The following is a 27,228-nucleotide window of genomic DNA, read 5'->3' as shown; positions in this document are numbered from 1 at the left end:
GAAAAAAAAATTTTTTATCTCATTGAACAAATCGGCAATTACTTAGTTGCCAACCCAATATATTTTGCGGAAGTATCGTGTTCAAATAAAATACGAAGGAGATCAAACATACGCGGTATATAACTAGATTGTGTATTTTTGGGGGGAAAATGAGGTTTATCTTCATCGATTTTAACAACCGTGAATCTGGTAGACATTTCTTTTCCTTTCTGTGATCGTTTCGGTGAGTTAAAAACAGTACACTAAATTCTCCCTAATTCTCCCTAATTCGCGCTCAGATTGCGCAGAAAAATGAACAATTTCGTAGCCTTGCGTCTTGTTTGTATAGTCGTCGACAATCGGTAACTATAAAAACGAGCCGCGAGGCTCGAACAATCATGTCACCTCTCCCAAATTGCGCAATCTCGGCGCGAATTAGGGAGAAATTGCTGTATTCGAGTCTTGCGTTTTTATAGTTGTTGACAATCGGTAACTATAAAAACCGATAAAATAATAACCGATAACAGCCGATAAAAATAATTGTAGCTCCTCTTCCAGAACTGTCTATTTTTCTGTACAATCCGAGCGTCGATTAGAGAGAATTCACTGTACACACAGTCGGTATAAAAAGTGCAAAATATTCGTACAGCCCCAAAAAGAAGAAAATGCAATTGTTTGGCACGATAAAAGAATTGAAAAATAACGTTCCACGAGATTCTGTTCGGTTCTCCATAACCGAAGAGAACCGAAACCGATATCAGGACCGTTTTCAATCCAGGTTTTCCCGTGAAAAAAAAAGAAAGGTATAGTCATTGATTTCCGCGGCGCGTTTCCCGCGAAACGCGAGAGATGGTTTCCCGGTTTCGAGGGAATCGCGGTAGTCCGGGTGCACTTCCGGGGCCTCCTGCGAATAATGGCTCGCACTCGGGAACTTCTCGAGGGACTTTTCGAAACCGAGGCAGTGTTACCTGAATACGAATCGGAAACGCGGGTACGAGGCAGACTCTCTCGCGAGCGCACCTTCTCGCTTCGCGAGAACGGGAATCGCGTTGGCTGGTACTCGGTCCCTCGCTCGCTTACTCGCTCGCTTACTCGCTCGCACTTAACGTCCGTGCCTGGTGACCCGTGGTGCAAACTAAACCCACCGGAGAAAGTTGCCAGATACTTTCTCGTAGCTGCCTCCTTGCACGCCGCACCGGTCGATGCAGTCGCTTAAATGGTCCCCCGTATATCGCCGTGAACGCTACACGCTTCGAAACGAACCCGCGCGACGTTTCAAGATCCCACAGACACACGCTGCCGCGCGCGCACACACACACACTTCCCCATTAGAAACTTTGCCGTCCTTTGTGTCCGCTATCGCGATCGGAGATCCTTTAGATTCGCGATTCGCCGGAAATCGGCTCACGAATCGAATCGGAGAAACTTTTATCGTTCGGCGACCGTGACGCTTCGATTCCCCTCTTAGACCGATCAATTGCCAAACTTGGATTTCTTAATTTACGTTCATTCGTGCGCTGGATTCGGGTCTGATTTCATTCGAATTGGAACGATCCCGCAGATCTCGCCAACTTCGATCGATCGTTCGAGGCCTCGAAAATTCATACGGAAACTACGTTTTCGAATCCGTTCGAAGGCGCGCATTATGCCAACGAGTCAGATTCGCGATTCAAGATCTCGTAAATAATTTGCTAAATATTTATCTAGAAAATCTGGAAATCTGGAAATGAAAGTGAATGAAGACGTACGAGAAACGAGAGTTCGATCCTTGTTCAATTAGAGAAACTATTACGGACGAAGCACTGCTAATCAATAACACTGCGGGTTTTTTTTGTGCGTTCGTAAAAAAAATATCTAGACAAAATTTAAAACAACGAGTAGATGAAAATAATGTATCATCATCTATATATTATTTTCAACGGGCTGAAATTATTGAAGAAAGAAAGAAACTTTTACTTCCGTCCAAGGTTCGCCGCAATCGATGAAAATAATTTCTATCTTGACACAAAGACCCGCAGAGTCTGCTATAATCGACGCGAAAGAACTCGAAAAACGTTTCAAGTAGAATCAATTTTCTTTCCGACGCGACTCAAAGGCGAAACGGTCCGAATCGATTCGCGATTCAAGATCTCATAAATAATCTACTAAATATTTATCTAGAAAATCTGGAAATCTAGAAATGAAAGTGAATGAAGACGTACAAGAAACGAGAGTTTGATCCTTGTTCAATTAAGATTATTTTACGAACGAAGGACTAATCAATAGAAATATTGATAATCAAAAGAAATATCTAGACAAAATTTAAAACAACGAGTACATGAAAATAATGTATCATCGTCTATATATTATTTTCAACGAGCTGAAATGATTGAAGAAAGAAAGAAACTTCTGCTTCCATCCGAGATTCGCCGCAACCGATGAAAATAATTTCTGTCTTGACACAAAGACCCGCGGAGTCTGCAATAATTAATCGAGAACTCGAAAAATGCAAACGTTTCAACTAGAATCAATTTTCTTTCCGACGCGACTCAAAGGCGAATCGGTCCGAATCATTCGAGCCTCCGAAGAAATTCGGCGGATTCGAACGGCGAATCGTGTTCTCAAAATCGATTCCGCGGCAACCTCTTTCCTACGACGCTTCCCGATACGAATGCATACATACGTTCTCTTAAACGAAATCCTATCACGAGCACGGAAGAGGAGCACGTAGATTGTTATCGGGCGCGCGCTGCGCGAAGCATCTTTCAGGCGGAAAAGCAACCGGAGAGCCGAAAGAAAGGTACGACCGCGTAGGAAGGCGTAGGAACGAAAGCAAGATTCCGCGAATTTTCCGGGGGGGGGCGGGGGAATCGAGCAGCGAAACAACGAGATGGGAAAACGAAGTAACGATATCGATAAGCGGGAGAATACGTAGTTTCGCGAAGAATTCGAGCGAATCTGGCGGCGAGGGATCGGGCGAGTTTCCGGCTGGCAGCGATCATCGGGATGAATCGGTCGGATCCGGGCGGCAAGAATGGATCATAGGTGACCGTAAAAAAATGTCGAGCCATTCTTGGCCGGTCTTACGAGCGCGGTGCTCAAGGCATTCAGCCGCTTCGCGGGCCAGCGACTTGATTTACTCGTTCGAGGGAACGAACTCGCCCGCGCCTGCACTCGCGCACACAGCCGCACGCTTTCAGGAAGGTATAGCGAGCGCGTACTTGCGGACTCTATGTATAACCGAGGCTATTATACTCGCAGGTACATCCGCGGCTGCATAGTCGTCGTCGTCGTCGTGGTCGTCGTAGTCGTCGTAGTCGTCGTCGTCGTCGTGGTCGTGGTCGTCGTCGTGGTCGTCCGAAGCGGAGGAAAATCTTGGTCCTCCTACGCCCGTTCGTTAACTATTCATGCGAGGCACCGTATAGCCCGCGGTCGACCGTGATGAATTGGAGGTTACGCTACGCCGTGGCGAGAGGAACGGCCGGCCAAGAAAAAAGAGGAAGGAGCGGAGGAAAAAAGGAAACTTATTTAGCCAACCTCGGTCATGCGCGCGATAAGTCATCCGTCTCGAGCGTTCCGCGAGAGATAAAGCGCGCGCTACACCGAGCAAGACTCGTTGCTAGTGTCGGTGTTCACGCACCGATAATGAGCGAACGCTGGCCAGCCAGGTGTATCGATATCGATTGCCTGCCCACTGCCTGCCCGACGACAACGACGACGACACCCTTACTCCCGAAAATCGACGGCGAAGCGCGAGCGCGCCTTCCGAAATACACCTGGAAACATTCCAACGGACCTTAACCCTTCCAACGTTTTCAGGTACTCGAGGCTTGTTGTCTTCGATATCGATTGCCTGCCTGCCCGACGACGACGACGACGACGACGACACTCTTATTCCCGAAAATCGACGGCGAGGCGCGAGCGCGCCTTCCGAAATACACCTGGAAACATTCCAACGGACCTTAACCCTTCCAACGTTTTCAGGTACTCGAGGCTTGTTGTCTTCGATATCGATTGCCTGCCTGCCCGACGACGACGACGACGACGACACTCTTATTCCCGAAAATCGACGGCGAGGCGCGAGCGCGCCCTCCGAAATACACCTGGAAACATTCCAACAGACCTTAACCCTTTCAACGTTTTCAGGTACTCAAGGCTCGTTGTCGTCGGTCGATCGCGCGAACGACAGCGTGTACCGTGCACTCTGAAACGCTGTACAAACCTCGCGTAGAATAAAATGTTTCAGCGATTCTTTGTGCGATTCTCTGTTCACAGTTGCGGCGAGTAGAACCGTTCGCGCTAGTAGAAAAACAACATCCATATTTATCGCGCGCGCTTACATTTATTTCAAACGGTCGAGCCTCGATAATTTATGCGTTCGCAGCGATTTGCGTACTCTTCGAGTGCTATAAACCTCGGCGGATTAAATGTTTAACTGCTTGTATAATCCTCTTGCGACCAAGTGGAATGTTTTCGTAGCGCGGAGAAAGAATTAGTGCTTCGATGCTCGAACGTTTTGATAATGAAACGGCTCTACGACTTCGTTGGAACTTCGAACAGATGCGCAACGTTCGTATGCAGTCGGTTCTGCTCTGCAAATCTCTGCCGGCGCCGAACGCCGTCGCGTTCGGCTCGTTATTGCGCGCGGGAAGAGTGAACAAAGTTTCCGCGAGATCCCCGAACAATTCATCGTACAGATCTCGTAGATTCTTGGAGAATTGTAGTTGAACACGGATTGTAGAATATACTGTGTAGAGTTGCACAAACACACACAGAGAGAGAGATCGTACGATTGCGGTAACACGCAAATTATACAACTGTAGTTGCGCGTCGGATCTTGTACAGTTGTAAAATTACATCGTCGGGATCGCCAACATTCGGCGAGCGCGTCTCGGAATCGTCGAGAGAGTTTGATAAAACACTCGTGAAAACGATATCAACGATCGGAAGGTTTTCCAACGGCACCCGCGGCACACGTGAAATCCGGCACCCGTTTCCAGCAGCTCGGAAATGCAAACTGAAGTCGCCTTTTATTCGGAGAGGCGAGGATGAATTTTCTACGGCGTCGCAGCGCCGATCGAGCGCAAAGCGTATTTCCCGAGGCGAGGAAAATCGCCGCGGGGATCGTTTTATCCTTTTAAACGCGCCGTCCTCTCCCCGCGGATTCGTTCCGTGGGTCGCGACGCGAGAGGACGCGTTTCCTTTGCGTCCGGCCGAATACGCGTTTTCGAGGATGCATCTTCGAGGATGCAACCGACCGTGACGTAGCTTTCGTGCGGCGAACACCGTGACGTCACTCATTCGATGACGTGTGGTCAACCGCGGTCAATGCACCAGGCCGACGTTTCTTGCAGGGCACTATAATGCTCGGTTCACTGGCGTGCCGGCTCTGTGCGTTCGTTCGTACGTGCACACGGGCTGCACCGCGCGGTGCATGTACCCGCGTTACACCGCAAAATACCGGGTGTTCGTGAAATCTTCGGGAGACCAGAGTCGGGAGACCAACGCGAGAAACGCGAGCGGGTCAACACGGCGCAGACATTTACACGTTCTTCCCGCGATAATTCGTTTCGAATCGATTCCGGTGCTTTTCTTGTCTTTATAAAAATATGTGAACAGGTCTATCGATCAATTTTCTGCCAATACATTGACGGTATGGCAACGTTATATATACACATTGCAATATATATTGCAATAATGGTATACTAGGGATTTAAACCCGTAAACAAACAAATTTAATTAAATTAAGTTAAGTTAAATAAAATAATTTAATTTAATTTGTTTATTTACGGGTTTTTTAAAATTTAATATAACCTTAACTTAACTTAATTTAATATGATTTAAAGTTAAGTTAAATCAAATTAAATCAAATACTTAACTTAATTTAATATGATTTAAAGTTAAGTTAAATCAAATTAAATCAAATTAAATTAAGTTAAGTTAAATCAAATAATTTAATTTAATTTGTTTGTTTACGGTTTTTTTTAAATTTCATTTAACTTAACTTAACTTCACTTAACTTAATTTAATATGATTTAAAGTTAAGTTAAATCAAATTAAATTAAGTTAAGTTAAATAAAATTTAATTTAATTTGTTTGTTTACGGTTTCTTTAAAATTTCATTTAACTGAACTTAACTTAATTTAATATGATTTAAAGTTAAGTTAAATGAAATTAAATCAAATTAAATTAAGTTAAGTTAAGTTAAGTTAAGTTAAGTTAAGTTAAGTTAAGTTAAGTTAAATGAAATAAAATTAAATGTTTGCGACCGTAGACAAATAATGACAGGAAAGGTGAGTCGCTTTACAGTTCATGGACACTTTTCATTGGTAAGTTTTTCGATGAAAGAGTTCTAATAAACGTCGTTCGATTGCCCGGTTACCGTAACATCCGCCGCCTAATCGATCGAAACGATCGAAACTCGGGATTCACGACGGACGGAGACGCATCCTCGAATTTCTTTTTTTTTTCTCGCCTCTCTCCGCGCGGCTTCCTCATTTTTCTCTGTACGCCGGCTCGCGAACACGATTCGTATTCTCCGGCGGGGTTCTCAAAACGAAACGGTTTAAAGATTCGCGCGAGGAACGAGAGACGTCGCCGGGCCCCGGTCGCACTTGCGATTCCCGCGGCGTGCCGCGCGCTTATGTCGGCATCAAAAATTCATGCACGTAGCTGACGCTGCTACCCTATATCCCCGTTTAACGACGGCATCCGTTTACTTTTATTCCTTTACACCTGCCTGTATTTATACTCACTCTCGCCGGAACAAATATAGCGACTTTGTCGAGTCCCTCTTTCTCTCTCTCTTCGGCGAGCCCGTAATCGACACCTCTCGCGCAAAGCGCATCATCGGACCGGTTGCGGGGCCCGAAAAACGGTGCGTTCGCAGAAAAGATTATTAACGCGAGGCGACACTGTTCATGAAATTGCAGTGTTTCGCCGGTAGCAGCGGCGCGAACCGAAAAGTTCCGCGAAACCTTACGCTGCGCCGCGCGAAAATCGCGATTGTTATTTGGCTCTGCGAAAGATTACGAGATCCGGAGAAGCGCTTCCCTAATCCACAAAAATTCTGTTCGCCGATTTGCGAAGTGTGCCGATCGATGTCCGGTTAAAACGAACGCGTTTGCGACCGCGTCCGCCGAGATTTCGCCGAGATAATCCTGTCCCACTGTATCCACTAATTACCGAGTACTTCCGAACGCTATTTGCAGTCGACGGGCGCATAGGTGCCAGAGCCTTTGTCAGCCAGCAGCCTCTGTTTCTCCGAAGAGCACGCGCTGGCCCAATTACCGGCCGGTTTTGTTTCGAGCTGCCGCGATGCGTCGGGCCGTCTAATCGTTCTCGTTCCTCGAAGAAAAAGAAGAAGAAAAAAAGAAAGCCGCCCACGCCCTCGCACGCCCACGCAGATCCGCGAGCCCGCGGACTCGGGCTCGGGCTCGGGCCGGCCAGTAGTAGACGGGGCGCAGTTATCGGCCGAGTAGAATGAGCCGCGATATAGCCGGCCCGGTTCCGATAATCGATGATCGTGCACGCGTGTGCCAGATACACCGGCAACATTTGTTTACGAAGGCGAGGAGAGGCGTCGCGACGTCGAAGGAGAGAATCGCGACGCATCGATCGCCGGGACGGCCTGGCGAGCCTGAGTCAGTGGCCGCCCGAGAACTTTAGCCGGTTTCGCGATTCTCTAACCGATCATCTTCGCGTCGGCCGAAATCCGGGCAAAAACCGGCGAGGATCATTGGCCGGGGCGACGGCCGAAAACCCGGCTCGCGAGAGACGACGCCGTTCGCCGATTCATCGCGAAATTCAGCGGAACGGATTACGCAACGAGACCCGACGACGACCGATTTAACGCGCCCGATTTCAAGCTCGATCGGTGCAACGCGAACGAGAGCGCGGATTAAACCGTGTCTATTCGGGACCCGTGGAATGTCGGGACCCGCAAGAACGAGACTGTCTCTCCCATCGTCGTCGTCGTCGTCGTCGTCGTACACAGCTTGTCTTCGAAAAATCGGGCGCGCACCGCGCGCTCTGTGCCCCGACTGTCTAGAAAGCATGCAGCCGGCGAAAGGAGGTGCCTACGGCGTTGCATAACGCCCGGGCAAAAATGCATCGGCCTAGTGTTAATCCCCGGCGATTATTGCTCCGCGAAAAAATCGACTCGCTTCGGCCAACAAAACGCGGGCCCGTGAGATCCGATCGTTCTCACCAAGTTCTCGAAACTGCCATTCGCGTTGCTGCGGATTTAACCGGAGCCGGTTACTGTGGGCTTCCATCGCTTTTCGGGCATGTTTCGATTTATATTTAACCGAAGAGGACGCGTTGAATATTTTTATTCAAAAGTAAACGAAATAAAAGAATACAAATATTTAATACGTCTTGCTCGATTAATATGAAGATAATTATGACCGATAAGAGATCGAAGGCACGAGAATTACCGCGAATCCATTACGCTACACATTTCCTAATTCTACCGACATCGATTCTATTCGAAACGCTTTGGCCGAATCTATTTCGAAGGAAAGACGCGCTTATGGTACAGTAAAAAAGTGGAGAATTTGAGAAGAGGATCGATCAACGATTGTCGCCAACTATATATAATATATATAATATATTATTATATAATTATATAATATATAATATATAATAATATTATTATATAATTATATAATATATAATATATAATAATATTATTAATATTAATAATATTATTATTATAATATATATATAATATATTGTCGATTGTCGCCAACTATAAGAACAGCCAAAGCAAATCGTGCCAAAATGTCTTACCGCTACTTATTATGGAGATATAGTAATGTCTCCCTTACTGACGCTCAGATCGTCCACTAAAATGGACAATCTGGGTAGAGGAGATACGAATATTCGAGCTTTTAAGGTCGTTTTCATGGTCATTGATTCTCGACAATTATAATTCTCTTATAATTATATCCTCTGCCCAAATTGTCAATTTTCGTGGTCAACCCGAGCGTCGATTAGGAGGAAAAAAAGTTTGCTGTAAATCGCGATCGACGGTAGTGTGAAATCGTAGGATACGGGTCGGGATCGACCCAGCGGCGACGACGCAGGTTCGATGGGTGCCTCGGCGGAGGATCGTCGCGGCGAGTAACGATACCATTGAGCGGTTTACGAGCGAATGTAGCATAGGTGTGCGTCGCCGGAGAGGACATTCGAGCGACGACGTAGGTGTGGAATCATAGTTCGCGAAACGGAGGCGGGTAGCCTGCGGGTGTCTGGTCGGGCCGGGTATAGACGTCGGCTCGCCGGAGATAGAAAGTTGCAATTTCCTCGAAAGGTGCTCCCGTATATTCTGCGGACATAAGCTAGCGCGGAATCAATAGGCAATAGTCGCGGCGCGAAGAGGAGCAGAGCTTCGTCAGCCAATCGTGAGCGGTAAGAAGGAACGTGATCCGTCGCGGGCATGGGGAAGAAGAACGAGGAAGAAGAAGAAGAAGACGACGACGACGACGACGACGACGACGACGACGACGACGACGGGGTCGGCAAAGAAAGAGGCGAGTCCACGAAACGACTTGGCCGTCCTCGTGTGTCTCGTGTGCCTCCCCTTCGTCGCGAGCGCAAAACCGTACTCTTTTCGTGAAATTCGTCCACGAGAGAAGTTTCGCGAAAGAGAGCGAGCGCGAGAGAGATACAGAATCAGAGAGAGAGGGAGTGAGAGAGAGAGAGAAGCACCGGTCCGAGAGGGACACCAGAGTGCCAGGGAGGGAAGAAGAGAGAGAGAGAGAGAGAGAGGGAGAGAGAGGGAAAGAGAGAAAACGAGAGAGGGAGACGTGACTTTAGCCATAAGCCGTAGGTAGGCCGCACAGAGCATGGACAAGCAAGCGAGTCGAGTTGAGAGGCGCGGACGGGCGGTCAGAGACCCCGCAGGGCCGGCGCAAACAGTACAGCATTACCCACTCGCTCGTTCTATCGCAACCTGGACCCAACAATGCTCAATAATCTACCCTGTGATCGCGCGCCACCTTTTAACCGACAACCTGGAAAAATCGTCCGCTCGTTTTTCACGGGGTCTCGCCCCCTTTTCTCTATTTTCTCCGCCTTTTTTTTCAGCTTATCTTTTCAGCCCGCGAAAATACCGTGCGGACGCCCCCGTTGCGTACTCCGCGTTCTCCCCCGTAATTCCGCAACGGCCGAAAATCCCGGACGCGCGATTGTCGACGGGACCGACCGACTGTTTTTCGTCGAACGCGAAATCGATCCGTCCTGCTCGTCCGACGAATTGTTCGAATTGCCGGCCGTTCCCGTCAGTCGCGACAAGATCGGGCTGTCCATCGAAGATATCTTTGACGTCGTTTTAATAAAGAAGACGCGCGAGTAGCTTTCAGATAGATTTCACGTGCGCGGAATCTTCTTTTCCGGGAGGAAATTACCAGGAAAAAGAACAGAGAAACGAAGCTGTTTCAAAGACGCGTACACGCTGCGTGCATCCGAAACGAAGGTGTAGATTAACGGCAGAAAGATTGAACGAAACAGATGGATTGGAATTGTAGAAATTGTAGTACGATTATTGTGTCAGCAATTGTCGAAACAGCACTATATTTATATCGGAGTTAAGGGCAGCCCTTAGGTACTCCGAACGTTTCGGCATTCTCGCGCGTGTCTTCGTGCAAGGATTAATGACACACTTGCAGCCGGTCGAGAAGCGCGCAGGAAAGAGGAGAATGACTCAACGACGATTTCGTTAATTTCACTTTTCATCGGACGTGGATTTTTACCTTTCGCGATTGAAACGCGCGCGCGGAGAAACAGTTCGAGTGTATTAGAGTGCATGCGAGTGCAAGCGAGCGCAAGCGAGCGGCCGTGTGTACGCGAGCACGCCGCAGAGACTTTCTCTGTAATTCGCGGCATAGCATTTACGTCTCCTCGGAATTATGATTTCCGCGATCCGTTATAAATATATCGTTCAACGTGACGCTACGCATTCGTAACGCTTACTCGTTTACGCTAACTTTCTGTAACCAGTAACCAGCCCGCCGATGTTCTTCATACCAAAACGGCACTTTCTACCTCTCTCTCTCTCTCTCTCTCTCTCTCTCTCTCTCTCTCTCTCTCTCTCTCTCTCTCTCTCTCTCTCTCTATCTATCTCTATCTCTTTCTCGGTCGCTCGCGCTCCCGTTCTCGCTCTCGCTCCCTCTCCGGACGCTTTTTCGTTCTGGCGTAATTAGCGGCGGCCATTAAAAATTTTTAATAGAAACCCACGGGTCCGACGAAAGAAAGCGTTCCGAGATCGTCGAGCGTAAACAAAAATCGGCCGACGTACACCGTCGACGGACGACGCGCGGCGCGGGCCAGCTCGCGACCGGTCAACACGCGAGCCGCCTCGCCCTGCCCGCGACGAAGTTCTTTCGCGAAAGCAATCGTAAAAGCTGAGAAGCGTCGGCCGATAATAAGCACCTACGAGTTCGCGAGTCCACCCGCTAATTGGTCGGTGTTCGCGTGCTAATCTAATCGGACGTAAACAACAATATAAACGAAATTGTACGGGGCCATATAAAGAAGCGTTGCGGACGCGCGTGCAATTAAACCGGACAATCTGCCAGTAAATGAAAGCAGAGTCCGCGATGATACTGTATCATTGATGGATGAACTGGTCGCGGTCGGTCGGAGCGGCGAACGCGCGGAGACGCGCGGAAACGCGGGCCAGGCGAGCGATAAAAGTCGCCGGAAAAGATAGAAGCAAACGAAATAACCAGCGGGCTTCGGATCGATCCCGAACAAAGCCGACGCATGGCTCGGGTGGGGTGGTTAGCCTGATCATAGAGATTCGCCTGGTCGAACAACGCCGGGTCGAAAGATATTCCCGGGGAAAGTCAAATATTGACACGGCGGGGTTTAACTTAACCGTAGAATGTTACGAATCTATTTTCGCGGCAACTAAAGGAGCGGCTCTGTCCGTCCGCGCGTGTTTCGCTAGGAACGTAAACAATGTACCAAGAATACTGGCCCCGCGTGTGGAATCGAATCCGCGCGCGCCGCGCCGGGAGAAGCGGATGCGTTCCGATGACCCCGGGGCTCGTTCCTCCGCTTCTCCGCAAAGCGGAAAAGTTCGGTCGCGAGCCGTAAGTAACTGGGTCGCGACCGATCCGTCGACCGACGGCAGGCTTTTTCCACGACCGGCCGAAACTTTCGACCGCGTCCTAGTCCGTCCGAATCTGCACGGTCAATGATCCTTTCCTGCCCCGATTTCACCAATTTCGCCGGAAAAAAAACGCGTGCGCGCGCGCGCTCGCGCGCTACTAAACCGACACTTCCGCTCGAAGAAACAGATTTTCTAGGACAACTTCGCGAATTCCAGCGCGGACTCGCGGCTCGATAACGATCTACGGCCCCGAGTGTGTCAACCTCTCCGAACAACGGCTGAAAGCAATTTAACTCGCAGTTTCTTCGAGATTAAAAACCTATCGCTGCACCATCAAGAAGCCATGGGATTTCGATGCAACCGCCTAAGATCTTCGCGCGGACGGATCTTCGTGAACACTTCGCGAACCATGTTCACAAACGTACGCATTGTTGTCCCTGCGCTGTGCGAACAGCTCCGCGCCGTAGAACCGCCGAGAACAAGCTCGCGATAAAGAGTTCAAGCGTCCGCTAAATACGAGTGCTATTCTTCTATCATCGGAATGTAGACGCACGATAAATTATTAAGAGCCTAAGAAGCTCTCTTATCGTCGTTGCCGCGGAAAAGAATGAAGTAACGCGAGATTAATCCGCCAATGACGATGCCCGAATCGCTTCTTGTCGATTCACGATCGCTGAATTAAATCGTCGTAGAATCCCTAAACTAATTCCTCGTCGGCGTCGCGGCGACCTTTAAACCGCAATACCCGGAACAGAGCTTCGGCTCGCCAGTTTACTTTGCCAGTTGATAGTTAATATCAACCCCGCGCGGCACGATTTTTCATTCGCGCTATCCCGCGCCGACACGCGTCGACAAGCTCGCCGAATTAGAAAGCAGGATCGAACGTCGCGCCGTATAAAAGCGAGCGCACTCGGCGCACTCGTCGCACAGGGTGCGATCTACGTTCTGGAAGGGTTAAATCGCGTGGACCGTCCGCGGTGGACGGGACCGGGATCTCGGCTGGATCTCGGACAGATCCAGAGACGGAGGTCCGCCGAGAAGCTTAAGGAAAAGGAGATCGGACTCACCGATGGTCGCTGGCGAGTCATCAGGATCCAGGCCCTCTGGATCGCGGCGGTCGTTTCCTGGATCTTCGAAGGGCCGGCGCGCAGGGGTTCCGCTTTGATCTTCGGTTGCACTCAAGTCACCAACAGACAAACCACCCACTCACTGCAGCAGCGCGCACCGTCCTCTTTGCCTATTCTTCGACGACGACGACAACGACGACGACACCGTGTGCACCGTGTACACGTTCTCCACGGTGCATCGAGGGGGTGGCGGCGGTGGTGGGAGCGAGAGGAAAGGTGTGGCGGAGAGGGTGGCGGAGCGTGTCAGAGCGTGGACCCGTTCGCGGCGTGTTTTCGGGGGAGATCGGCGGTGTTCTTTCCCATACGGGGCTGTGCGGAGGTGTCCTTAACTCCTGATTCACGATCACGTTCACGTCGGCGTCGCGCGGCGTCGCGACGCGTTGCGTTGCATTCGGATCCGGCGGGCTCGCCGCGCCGGCACGTGGTCTCGCGTTACGACGAAACACTTTCAGCTTGCCCGTCGAGAGAGAGAGAGCCCACGCGTCTCGTGTGCTTGTAATCGCGCGTTCGACTGAGCGGCCGAGTACTCCCGAAGTCCCTGCTCGCGCTCGTGCCGCTCTTCCTGCTCTCTCCTTCCTGCTCCCTCTCGCGATCCGATTCGTCGCCCCTCTCTCTCGCGTGCTCCCCCGCTCGCGCCTTCTCTTTCTCTCGTCTTTCTCTCCCTCTCTCTCCCTCTCTCTCTCTCTCTCCCTCTGTTTCTCTTCCTCGCCGAGCAGTAGGCTTCTTCGCACGTTCCTTGCGGAACCAGCTACCTTCGTCTCCCTTCCGCCAGCTTTCCCGATACTCTTTCTCCGTTATCACTCTCCTACGTTCCTCTCTGTCTCCCTCTTTCTCTCACTCTCTCTCTCTCTCTTTCTTTCTCTCTTTCTCTCGAGCCGGCTCAACGTCGACGCAACCGCCGATACAGTTTTCGAAAATATTTTTGTTCCGATGAAGAAACCCGTTGGCCAATTCGCCGGTCCCAGGCGTTTCGCAAAACCCAGCGGTTCAAGGGTGCTCGTCGTTGGATCGTCGTTTGCGCGACGATGCTCCTTGTCGTCGGAACAACGGTGGGGGTGGACGCTCTTCGAACCGGTTATCTTTCATCCCCCTGCGACAACGGGGTCCCAGTCATTTTTCACGATTTTTTCGAGCACGTCCGCCGAACCCTCGCTTATTCCTTCGTATTTATGCAGGAAGATTGGATACAACTTTTTCGGGCAGCAATCGGTTCCGTGGACGTATTCAATGAGCGCGCGATAGTGGCAATTTTATTCTGCCAAAAAAAGACTTCTCGCCCTCGCAAGGTGTAGCCAAGATGTACATACATACGTTCGAACTCTGGCGCGTCAATTATTTGTTCGTTATTTTCGTTAACGCGGTTCCGCTTATTCGCTTGCGTACAAATTATCGTATGAACTGGATACTAAATCGTGTTGCGACGAAGTTGACGACGTTTCTGGGCTCTAAAGTTCACTTAACTTCAAAGTTGCGCGCGGGCTTATCGAATTCTTCGATCTAATTACATTTTTAGCAACAATGTGGCACAAGTGTCTTGCTCTGTTACTTCCCCCTCGTGATCGAGGACATTGTGCATCGCGATTTTCGACTTGCGCTTCGCATGTCGGAGTAAATTCAACTTCTTCCTTATCCTTACCTCTACAGATCGATGTTTCCTGGTTTCGAATTATACGAATATCGTGTACCGATATAAAAAGATTCGGATTTCTACAGAGTTAACCCTTTGCACTCGAAGCTGTTTCAACTGCAAATATAAAATCATTCTTCTAACTTACAGTATTTCTATTTTATACGAGAAAATGCATTTTGTGCATATATGAAAATCGACTCTTGGGACTCGCGCAACAGTGTTACGCTCATAACAATTTTTCAAGTGTAAACTTTGTTATATATCAAAATTATTCTAAAAGGTGATATAACAAATATTAATGCTGTCCCAGAGTCGCCATTCGTGTGCAAAGGGCTAAGAAAATAAATAAAATATTGCGCTTGGCTTCTCCTCGGCCACCCCTGAAAATCCGTGTACGAATCCACTATCCATTAAGATATCGAATCAATAAAGGCGAAGAGGAAGAAGGCCTTGCAGAGCAGAAGTAAACAAATACATACATACAGCGAGGATCGATGAATCTTTGTAACGGGCCTCGAGTCGCAACAAAGTAGCCCGAGAGTAGGGTTGGCGAATCGCGATCTGATCGGCTCGCGAGCACGGTTCTCGGAAAAGTCTTGTTACTGGCTGCGAGATGACCCGCGGGCGTGTCGGTCGCGATCACAGCGATCGCCAACTCTCTCATTGATCATCGTATAAGTCGCATTAAACGTTCCCATTCGACGGCTGGTTCCGCGGGCCTCCGCCCCGCTGCCCCCGTTCACGGTTCATTTGAATACTTTCCCTGCTTTCTTTCGCGATTCCGCGCGCGCGTTACGCCACTGACGTCCGCGGCTCTCCCGTTTCCGATTCCTCCGCATTGTTTCCTGATTATCGGGGAGAACCGTCGCGTGTTGCTCGACTTCGTACTTATCCTCTCTCTCTCTTCCTCTCTATCACAATTACATTCAATCGGGCGGCTCGTTATCTCGCGACACGCGATAATAAACGATGTTCTACGCCGTGTCGTTTACAATATCAATACGACCCAGTCATCAATCTGTATCGCGTCCGTTCAGCCGACGGTTCAGCTTCGTGAGAGCTTCCCGAGCAGATTGCCGGAGGAGGCTATGCAAAATTCACGTTCCGCTCGTGTCCGGACCGCGGCAAAAATCGAAACGACCGCCCCGGCCGAGTTATCCGTGTGGCATTCGTGCGTCGCGATTCGACGTCAGGTTCGTCTCTATTCGGCTATGAAAAATTCATGCTTCCTCGAGCTCTTCGCCGGGCGGGGAGCAACCGCCTTCGCGTTCGAAAGAAAGAGAGACATTGAATAAGGGGGAGGGGGGAGAGGGAAAGAGACCACTGGTAATCACCGAGAGAGAAGGCTCTCTCGTCCATCTTCGTTCCCGACACTCTCATTTTCTTCCAGCTCGCTATCTCTCGGTACACTGAAACACACAGGATTTATTATCTGTTACGTCGCTGCAGCGTCTTTTTGAGGCAGGTTAGGGTGCTTAAGCCGGCATTAGGCCTCTCGGAGGTGTTGCCCCCCCGGGGCGTTCACGGTTTCACGTTCCACGTCGGTGAAATCGGTTGACGGTGCTGCCGCTGCCACTGCCATCGCAATCGCAATCGCAATCGCAATCGCAATCGCGCTCGCGAGCGCGAGCCTGGATCAACCTGCGAGCAGCCGCGCCGGTAAATCACTAATTGAGCATTAACCGTTCGCAACGCGTTCACGGTTCGGTACGTTTTATTGCGTCCCGTTCGCGCGGAACACCGACGACTCTCGCGCTCGCGCTCTCGCAAACGTGGAATCACGATCGTGACGACGACGACGACGACGACGATCACGGCGACGATGACGGCGTTAGGAGAGAGAAATCGGCGGGAAAGGGCGAACGGACGCGGCTGATATCGCTTCAAGGTTGAATGGACGTTTTAAACGACCTACATGTGGGCCAGTGGGTCAAGTCGACATTAGCGAGGACGCGAAGTAGATCGCGCGTGTCGAAATTGGTCGCGCGCGAGCCGCGCTGTTCTCCGGCACGGTCGCGACGCGCCTGTGTTTGGACTGGCAATTAAAAGCCCGATAACAAACCCGGTAGATTTCGAGGTCCCCGGTATCGATAGATAAACAAGCCCGACACCGGCGAAGACGTCGCGATTAGATTCCCGTTGCATATCGATCTTTATCGCTCCGAAATCGCGAGCGAGCGAGCATACGAACGTTCGATACGCAGTTCCCATCGAGGATCGGCCACGAAAATCTCGGCATTTTTGCCGGAATCGAGACAGGCGATTCCATTTTATCATTGTTTCCGCATGTTCGAACGGAACCACGCGACTCGTTGTCCGTCTGGCCATAGCGTCTCGCTGGCAGCTTTCCCTTTTACGGTCTGATCAAAGACAGAATCTACTTGGCCGGGGGACTTTCTTCCTACACCGTTGAGTAATGACTGTTTGCCGGAGCATGTTTACCATAAGCAACGTCGAATCGTCGCGCGTAAAACCGCGGAATCGTTAATTCCGATCGTTCGTCGTGAGAATTCGGACGGCGGATTTGTCGGCTACGGCGGGCCGAACGTTGGATTTTCCGGAGCGGACTTTTCTGGCCGGTCTCGAAAAAGATAAAGATCGATGGGCCCGAGACGCGGCGGGCCGCTGTTGGTAAGATCGCGAGGCGGCAGGATAATCCCAATAGACGATTCCATCCACCTGAACGCCGAAGATTTATGCGTCTAATATGACCGGTATTAATTCAGAAATCCGGAGGGTATTACCATCCACGAAACTACGCGATTCATAAATCCCGAGATTTATGCGCGCAACACTCTAAGCACCGGAGAGATATAAACGGTCGCGCTTGCCCGCGCGGTGTGCGCGGGGTTAAATTAACCTTGAAGCGATTCAATTGCTCGAACAAAATTGTAAATCTTTCGCTATCCGCTTTTAACCTGATCTGCCCTCTTCGGGAACGAATCGCGTTCCGCGGATTGTTCGGCCGCGGGATCCCGGGTAAACGACTCGAACTTCGTTCCACGGTGCTCCTTTAGATATAGCGAGTACAATTTTTCCGTGGGAACGTCGGTCTCCGAAGTCGCATTTTTCTTAATTTACACCGCAATTTCACCGGGCACGCTGAGCCGCTCTAACACGCGCGTCAAATTACTGTAGAAGCTTTTCAGAAATCACCTTGATTCTCGGAGTTGCACGAGTCAGTCGGCCGCGCTTGCATCGCAAACACTCGCATAAGCACAATTAGCTTCTGTCCTTCGGGCGCCATCTTCGACGAAACGTGCGATTACATAAAGAAATTCCGGTGCCGGCGAAACAAAAAAATGTGACCGAACGGTAAAGAGCGCGCGCGGCGGCGTTGAGCGCGCGTGCAAACAAAAATTGCCGCGCAAACAACTAATAAATTACGCTGATAAATAAGAGAACGAGACATCGATCGTGTAAACGACGAGAAGCCGCGCGCGTTCGGCGATGATTAACAGGTGAAAATTCGACTGCGACCGTGCTCCGGTCTCGGTGTTCGACCGGAGAAAAGCGGACGAACGAAAAAAAAAAAAAGAGTGCAGAGAAGAGTAACAATTTGCAATTCTACTGTGACACATCGGTGGCGAAGATCTTTTAGTCGAGGAGGAGACGGAGGTCGTCGCTAGAGGAGGAGGTGGCGGAGAAAGAGAAAGAGGAGGTGGAGGAGGCACACGGGTTCGCTTTTGCCTGAGCGTACCCGTTCGTTCACCCTAGCGGGGGCACCAACCTGGCTTTACTTCAGTTACACGCCGAGAGAGCCGGCGCTGTATATAGGTATATAATACATTCTCGCGTGTACTTACACCTAGTATAGGTAGGTATACGGAGTGTACAGAGAGTGTCCCGGTCGAGCATGATGCGGTTCCACGGCCCTTTACGAGCGAGGCGGGGTACCGACTTGCCCCGTTCTCCAAAGAGAAAGATCGAGACGCGAAGAGAGAAAGGGACAGCCCGGATAAGGTGGAGCGAGCCGCGGGGAGAGGAAAGGGCACTGAGCCCTTGTGTGTTCGATCGCTTTCGACGAGCAACGGATCGTACTTTGAAGGAAATTTTATAGACCGATATCGGCGCCGCGATATCGACGACCGCAGCTAAATATCCTCCGAGGAATTTTTCGCGAGACCGCGAACGAGCAACCCGATCAACGCGAGCCTCTGCCCCTTGCTGCCGGCGAGGCTCTTCCTTGAGCTAGCGGCTACCAGCAGCGACTCGCGTTAATATTTGGACACCGCGAACGCTGAAACGTTCGATAGCGTGACTCGCTGATTAACGCAAATTTCTTCTCTTGCAATTTCGGGCACGCTTGCCTCCTCTTTCATTTTCTCCGGCTTGTTCCTCGCGATTTCCACGACGTCCTCAGAATTTGCGTTGCTCCGCTTGTTCGTTTGATCGCGCTGCCGCGGCGGGGTCCTTGACCGAACGCGCGGCAATTCGAAAACGCTGACAACTCATAATAACGACGCTAGGCTGGCTCTTACTCGCGATAGGATTGCTTGGCTAGCTGAATTTATCGACACTCGTGAAACGTTGTGTGCAGAAAGTCCAATACATATCTTTATTGGCGCTTTATATAACCTTAACTATCTAGCGGTATATAAATAAATAATATTAAACTTAGATTTTACTGGTAACTCTTTACAGACGTTTATGCGTATCGTATAATACTTGAATCGCGTCGAGTAAAATTTCTAGGGGGCCGTAAATGAGAATGGCCCGTAAATATGGATTAAGAGCGGCCGGTATCATTGCTGACCATTCTGATGGACACTGGCTCGGACACGGTATCCATTGGGCTAGATCTCTGCTGCTGATGCGAGTAGCTCACTTCCATATCAATTTCATCCAATTCCTCTTCCTCCTCTTCGTGTGTATCCGATTCCTCTTCCTCCCCTTCCTCGCCCTCCACCTCATCTTCCTCTTCCTCTTCCTCCTCCTCCAGGGGTGGTCCTCTCATCTGTCGATAATTGTATTCATTAAAGCAAATTTCGATTCTTCGGTCGTTTTACAACTGTACGGAACCGATAAACGGGACTTCATTTGTTCGGCGCCTCGTAACTTCCGTAACAAAATCCATTTCTCAATGTTCGCAGATGTTCACCGAGCCAACGGTCGATAACGAAGCGACGCAGAAATTTACGATATCCATACATGATAAAAAGTTCAACGCGTTTTTGTCGAGCACTTCGCTATCATTTCGACGACGTTTTCATTGTAAAATTGCATATTTATTCGCGTGACGCAATCGTTGAATAGCGTAAAGTAAATACAGTAAACAAAAAGTAAGGTTAACTTACGTCGCTGCGAGTCTTGCCAATCGGGGTGGCGTAGCCATGTGTCCGTATCCGTTCTCTCTGGAAAGAAGAATGTGTTCGTTCTTAGAAGACTAATCGTTTAATTTTTGCAATTTAAAGCTTGTCAAGAGGGGATCGTGACACTTGCCCATTTGTGATGCTCGGCTTCGAGTGCAAGCACCTCGCTTTCATCGTCGCACGGCCTGTCGGCGTTGAACCATAACGGATCCGTGGCCCTGGGCTGCAGATTCGGCCACAACGGCATAATTGACATCTTCAAATTGATTATTATACACGGTATTTTACAAAATTCGAGGAGCAACCGATGCACCCACTTGCCAGATTACGAAAACTACACAAACGATGTGCGCTTGCGCGTGCACATGCGCGTACACGTCGGCCCATGACAATTTGAATTCGAACGTAGTTCGCAACGAAACAGAGAAAAGCTGTACCTTCGTGACTGGTATTGAAAATTAAATTTTATATTTCTACGCAACTTATGCACTGTTAATTGATTAACAAGATTCTCTTACGTGTATTTATATTTGCAAGATAAAACGATATGGATTAACTGAATTTTTGTAATTTGTTCAATTCACTCAATTCGCGTAAGCAGTAAATAAATTATGAATCCTTCTAACTGTAAATATTCAACTGGAAGCTTATTAATCGCATTTGTTTGCTCTACAAACACAGATGTTACCTTGACTGTAATGGAAAAAATATTGAACATTGATTACGATTGTTCGAGCACACAACGCCATCTGTCGATACATTACGAGATTCACATACCCACCTACCACCGCTCTAATGTCACGTGTTTGCTCGCCACAAGCCCAGTCTTCGTTATTTTACATATCCACGGTGATGGAGGAAACCGAGAAAGTCTCGTGCAGTTTATTAATGGATCTCTGAGAGGTTGCTTGGTCCGTTCACGCAGAGAAATCTCTGCGAAAGCGTCCGTTTCAATCGCGCCCGATTAATCTTACAAGACATAGTATCGAAAGCGTGACATAACCTCGACACATCGAGAAAGGTGAGTGGGTTCGTTTGTCATCCTTCGGATTTCGAATATAAATAATTCAACGCGAGACGACCGCAGATCGAACGAGATTCTATTTAAATGCTTCGTTTCAACGGTTTCCATTGCCGCGTATTCCCCCGCTACAATTCTCGTCGTGCAAATTAAACCCAAAGTCAAATCGAACGACCTAGATTGACAGCTGCGTTCGCGTTACTACAATGCAGCAACCGACTCCTGTGTAATCGAACTTTCGCCTATGCGGAATGCGACCGAATCCGGGCCGTTTCCCATAAGCAATTAACGCGATATCGTTTTTTGATTTCATTCATCGTCATGGTCGACGGTACAATATACTGATATCTTACCCTCTCGCGGCAAAATATAGGTCGATCCCCCTTTTTTTACAAACGCACGCCCGACATATGTTACGTGCAATGCAACGCGGTAGTTGCGATATTTCAGACAGATAATAAGTGAATGTACGTGTGATAATAAGCGAAGCGGAACTCTTCGCATCCCCGAAATCGCGCGGAATCAACGCGATTAAAATTGTTGCCACGCAGCGTAAACATTTTCTTTTGCAACGACGGTGTATCAATTTCGACCGAGTCTTGCATTTTTTCCTTTCGATTCACGAACGTAAGATTCGAGAGAAAATCTTGGTTATCGATGTACCGCGTGTTAATTACCAGCAGTTAAATATCATCGACTCAATTGAAACCAATATCGGTCGCTCTCACCCGATCGCTCAATTTTCCATTACCTAACGACATACCCCTACCTCGTTCACTGCCCCTAGCTTGTCCAGCGCAATATAATTTCTCGATTAAATCCACTCTGTCGCCGGGAATCTCCATTGTCTCCGTTCCAACGTGCGAACGTACTCTTCGCTCGTTTCGCGGGAATTAATCGATAATCGGAACATCCTTTTCCGTGAAAGCCATAATACGTATTCACCTGCGAGGAATCTTGGTACTCCGATATAAGAATTCCTGAGGGATTGGTATGCGTCTTTATGGGTCATTTTTTTTCTTCTCTAAGCCCTTCCTTCGTTCGAAATACTTTACCGAACCGTTCCGTTCGAGACACGATCGAATTTCGATTATCGGAACGTCGATCAGCCGGACGATCGATTATCGGAAAATTGAAATGTCAAAAAATTGAATTACATACACCGATTTAGCAGTCCACGATGAATTCAAATACAGCGGCGAATAAAATTAAACACAAACGATATCGTTTATGAGTTTAATTCCAGCACGCCCAAGACGAATGCAGAAGCGCTCTACGTATGAGCCGTTTATTTTGAAAGTGACATAAGTCACTTTACCGTAATGAAAAGTGGTGATTTTTTAATGTTTATACGAAATTATTTGAGATAACAAATTTTGAGATAAATTAATTTGAGATGAATTAATTTGAGATAACAAATACAGGTAAATCTTCTCGAAAGTTAGCATCCATATTTTTAAATGCGTTAAAACGCAAACCCTTAAATATATCGACTTGAAAACAAAGTGACTTATGCCACTTTCAAAATAAACGGCTCATATATTAACGTTCAGGACAAATTTCCTGTTTTCCAACGGTGTCCCCCGTCCGTATCATCAAGCCTAATCGTGTGCGGTTAACGCGGCGAAATTATTAATCGCGACTAACAACGATGACTCGTCCATCCTTCACCTGGAAAATTCAACATTTTTGTTTTTTTTTCTTCCATTACATCGCGCGCGCGTCCGATTTCCAGAAATTCGATCGATACCATTGCCATTTCGTCGCCGCGTACAATTTCCGCGTTTTTGTTCCCATTGCCGTTCCGAACGGACAATGACGTTTGTACAGCATGCTCAAGGATGTCGAACAGCGAGGCACAATATTATAGATACATATTAAATACACGGCTTTCTAAATATGCGGGTAACGATAGTTTCCTTATTCGTTCAAATAGCGGAGGTGATAAAATCGAAACGAAAATACGTCGCCTGTTGTTTCTAGAACTAGAGGATAACAATACAAATTGGTTGAACGTCGCCGCGTGGTTCAGTCGTTGTCGAATCACTTAGGGGCGGATAAAACGATAACGACGGTAACGTGTAATCAAATTCGCGGTTGTGGGAACCCGTGTAACAACGTGTCCCAGCAAAACCTGCGATAAACGGAAGCTCGTGGCATCGCGCGGTGTACGGTTCGCATATTCTGCTGAATATATCTCAGCTTCGTCAATATTATTCATTATCACCTTTTATCTGAACCGCAAGCAAATACAATCACAAAATTTCCCGCAAACATTAACCGATAAGAAACTATTTCATGTCCGATGGAGTGTGTATTCGTCACGCGGTTTCGCGGGTCACAGACTAGCGTTTTTTAAAACATAATATGTGCCTCTCGTGTTACCTATTCGTCGCAAAGGAGTAGAATTCTATCGGAGCGTCGCATATCGGATCACCATCCGTCGTTCGCGCCAGCAGTTGCCTGCTTCATTGCAATGATATTCTTTAATACGCCTATTTATGATCGCGTAGCTTCGGAGATTGGCTATAAGCGAGAATTATTCGACCGACGTCGGACGGAAGTGTCGCCGTGAAGAGGATTGAAAATTCTCCGTGAAACGAATCCTGGCGAGATTTAACAAGACGAACGCGATCCCATGGTTGCTGCGGGCGATCTTGAAGAAGCGATCATCCCGATTGCTCGGGATTGCCCGTACTGTACTAACGGTAGAAAGGAATGTTAAGGACTCGCGTTCATCTGAGAGTGAAACTCTGGAGAGTTGCTCTGGAAATGCGATAGAATCACTCTCACAATACGAAACGGTTTCGTAGTATGAACGTAGGAATACAGTAATGTCTCTCTAATTGACGCCCAGATTGATCACAAAAATGGACAATTTGGGAAGAGGAGATACGATTATTCGAGCCTTGCAGTTCATTTTTATAGCCACGAATAGTCAATATAATAGTCAATATATAATATATAATATAAAAATCAATATAATAGTCAATATATAATAGTCAATAGTCAATATAAAAACGAGCTGCAAGGCTCGAACAATCGTATCACCTCTTTCCAAATTGTCCATTTTTGTGCGGTATCTGAGCGTCAATTAGAGAGACATTACTGTATTTACATGTAAACGGGAAAAGAGTACATAATAGAAACGAGGCGGTTGCAATAGATTTCTCGTTCGATTTCTACATTTAACAATGGAGACACTGAAAAGCTCAATTACGATAAAACGGTCGCTCGTTAGGTAGTAATTCTTGTTATAGGATTAAAATAGCGAGTACGGTAATGTCTCTCTAATTGACGCCCAGATTGACCACAAAAATGGACAATTTGGGAAGAGGAGATACGATTATTCGAGCCTTGCGGTTCATTTTTATAGCCACGAATAGTCAACGACTATAAAAACGAGCTGCAAGGCTCGAACAATCGTATCACCTCTTTCCAAATTGTCCATTTTTGTGCGGTATCTGAGCGTCAATTAGAGAGACATTACTGTATTTACATGTAAACGGGAAAAGAGTACATAATAGAAACGAGGTGGTTGCAATATAGATTTCTCGTTCGATTTCGACTTTTAACAATGGAGACACTGTAAAGCTCAATTACGATAAAACGTATAATTAAAATAGCGAGTACGGTAATGTCTCTCTAATTGACGCCCAGATTGACCATAAAAATAGACAATTTGGGAAGAGGAGATACAATTATTCGAGCCTTGCGGTTTATTTTTATAATTATAAATTGTCCACAATTATTATATATTATTATTATTATTATATATATATTATTATATATAAGGCTCGAATAATCGTATCTCCTCTTCCCAAATTGTCCATTTTAGTGGACAATCTGAGCGTCAGTAAGGGAGACATTACTGTAGTATGCATATCGCCGTCGTAGTTGATCGGATAAAGAAATTATACGAAACGGAAAAATGACTCGGAGCTGCTCTAAAATGGATACACGATTTTCGAGTATCGGCGAGACGGCACGCGCGAGAAACTCGGATTTAACGAGCGTCCTATAGAGTCTCGCCACGTTGTTGCTCCGTTGAATCTATCTCCGAAGAAATCCGCTTTAGAAAGTACTCTCCGACTCCTGTCGCTTTTTCAACCGCTCTCTTTCGTACTCTTTTCGTCTCTTTTGTATCATCTCTTTGTTCTGCCAGCCAGCCCAAGCAACGGTCATGAACTCGTTTCTTTCGGTACTTCTGTTCCAAACTCGTTCACGGCTAGTCTGGCAAACTGCCGAAGGGGAACGGACCGCTTCGCGAAAAACCGCCGCGTTAATTAACAAATGAGAAAGTACAGATGCGGCGGATAGGCGGCTCCTGCTGTGGATCCCGTTCGATCGCGGTAGATTGGCGCGTCCGGTGCGATCGCGCCGGGACTGTTTTCCCGAGCAGCATTATCGCCGGCGTATCCGCTCGCATGCGAGTGTCCAGTTGACAGTACAATCTTCCGTTAATTGCGCGTCGATTACGCGCAAATACCAGCGTTCCGCGTCCCGATCGCAACGCTCACACGTGATCAATATTCCAAGATTCGCGCAACAGGTGTTCACGGAAATGCACATAAAGAGCTCCGTTCCGATGAGATCGCTCGCGCGCGCGGATTTCTCGACGAAAATCTGTGATTGAAAACTTTTCTTTTCAAAATTATTACGCCGGCTACAATGTCCTGCAACTTCGGAGTCGCTGTTTTATTTTCGTTTGGATTTTCCCGAAGCCAATTTCGTTTCTAACGGAACGTCACATTACTCCGCTATCTGGCGTTCTTTTTGTCTTCTCCGATTACGTTATATGTACATTGTTCAAGGTCTGCACACTTTTTCTTCAAACTTGTGCTTTTGAATTGTGTCTTTTCAACGTGACCGACAGTTATCGTGGAACTCCGTAAATGGGTTTCCGTTATTGAGAGCGTTAAAAAAAGATATTCTTCTCATATCCGGATTTATAGTTTGATTACCTTTCCTGCGATCGTGTTAATTATGCAGGTAAGACGAGCGATTTTGTATATTGCTTCGTCCTTCGTGCAAATTGCACATTGTCATAATTTACCCCGGAAGAAGAATAATTTTAATATCCGTTGCGCGATAATTCTAAATAACAAAACCCGGAAAACGCGATAATTCGCCAATGACGACCGTGCGCGGGTCCGAACGCTTTAGCTGCACAGAAAGTTACCTGCCGTTGTTTTCAACCGTTCGTTTATCATCCTTGCGAGTAATTATCAAGCGATTGTCATGAATCTTGGGATACCAAGAGATACTGGATCTTTTTATTCGTTTACTAGCGATTAAGAGCGATCGCGTGTCTGAAGTAAGACTGTTCGATTCTCGACATTGTTATTATTTGTATATTATTTATATTATTTTATTATTTTAATATAATTATATTAATAATATTAATAATTATATTATAGTATTTATATTATATAATAATTAATATAATAATAATTTATATAATAATTATATTATTATTATTATTTTATTTTTTGTATATTATTTGTAATGTATTTATAATGGCCGTGCTGGAACATCGTAAACCTATCTCTCGCTGTTTCATCGTGCCGTTTCTTTCCTTACAGATGTCCCACGATCATATGCCGCATATGATGAATGCATCGGCACTGCACTCGTCTCACGATGCACACGCCCACGGAGGGATGCACGACCATAGTTCCATGGCACACGATCACATGAACCACAGTGCCAGCACTGCAGAAACGTGTGTCAGCTCGGGGATGCATATGGTAGGTGTTTCTGGTATAAACAACAATGTATAGACAAGGATGCAAGGGATGCAACGGTGGTTGTAATTGCAGATGACGTTCCACGGGGGATACTGCGAGAACGTGTTGTTTCAATCGTGGAAGATCTCGTCGATCGGCGGCCTCGTAGGATCCATGATCGGTATCATGATCATGGCAGCGCTCTACGAGGGGCTGAAGTATTATCGGGAATACCTATTTTGGAAGACTTATAACGCCCTCCAGTATAGACGCGTCACAATGCCGGTAGAGAAGAATGTTGTGGCCGAGGATAATCGTGTCGTACAGTAA

At 47.7% G+C, this 27,228-nt stretch overlaps 3 protein-coding genes across 7 annotated transcripts in view; 1 reads left to right on the top strand and 2 right to left on the bottom strand.

Annotated features, from left to right (window-relative positions):
• Positions 1-14,966, bottom strand: part of Eip74EF (Ecdysone-induced protein E74) — a 332,864-nt gene extending 317,898 nt beyond the window's left edge. The window contains exon 1 of the mRNA XM_033465704.2: positions 13,147-14,966. The gene's annotated coding sequence lies outside the window, so the exon portion shown is untranslated. The remainder of the gene's footprint in view (positions 1-13,146) is intronic.
• The window catches only part of Ctr1A (Copper transporter 1A), a 55,417-nt gene that overhangs the window by 26,735 nt on the left and 1,454 nt on the right, over positions 1-27,228 (top strand). For 2 of the 5 annotated variants that reach the window (XM_076525340.1, XM_076525321.1), the window contains exons 2-3: positions 26,755-26,919; positions 26,992-27,224. In XM_076525340.1, coding sequence (XP_076381455.1) covers positions 26,755-26,919; positions 26,992-27,224 — 398 coding nt within the window. Of the gene's footprint in view, positions 1-20,950; positions 21,170-25,716; positions 26,162-26,341; positions 26,487-26,754; positions 26,920-26,991; positions 27,225-27,228 lie in introns of those variants that run through there. The other 3 variants (XM_033466272.2, XM_033466271.2, XM_033466273.2) reach the window with 3 other exon arrangements.
• On the bottom strand, positions 19,367-20,507 carry LOC117218132 (uncharacterized). Its single transcript, XM_076525353.1, has 3 exons — positions 20,275-20,507; positions 20,134-20,186; positions 19,367-19,793 (listed from the first exon to the last, which is right to left on the bottom strand). Exons 1-3 carry the CDS (start codon positions 20,402-20,404, stop codon positions 19,566-19,568), a joined length of 411 nt encoding a protein of 136 aa, XP_076381468.1. The 5' UTR covers positions 20,405-20,507; the 3' UTR covers positions 19,367-19,565.

Source organism: Megalopta genalis, chromosome 1 (genome assembly GCF_051020955.1).
Source record: "Megalopta genalis isolate 19385.01 chromosome 1, iyMegGena1_principal, whole genome shotgun sequence".
Taxonomy (NCBI): domain Eukaryota; kingdom Metazoa; phylum Arthropoda; class Insecta; order Hymenoptera; family Halictidae; genus Megalopta; species Megalopta genalis.
Note: the sequence above shows the minus strand (reverse complement) of the source record. Positions and strands in the feature narration are given on the sequence as shown.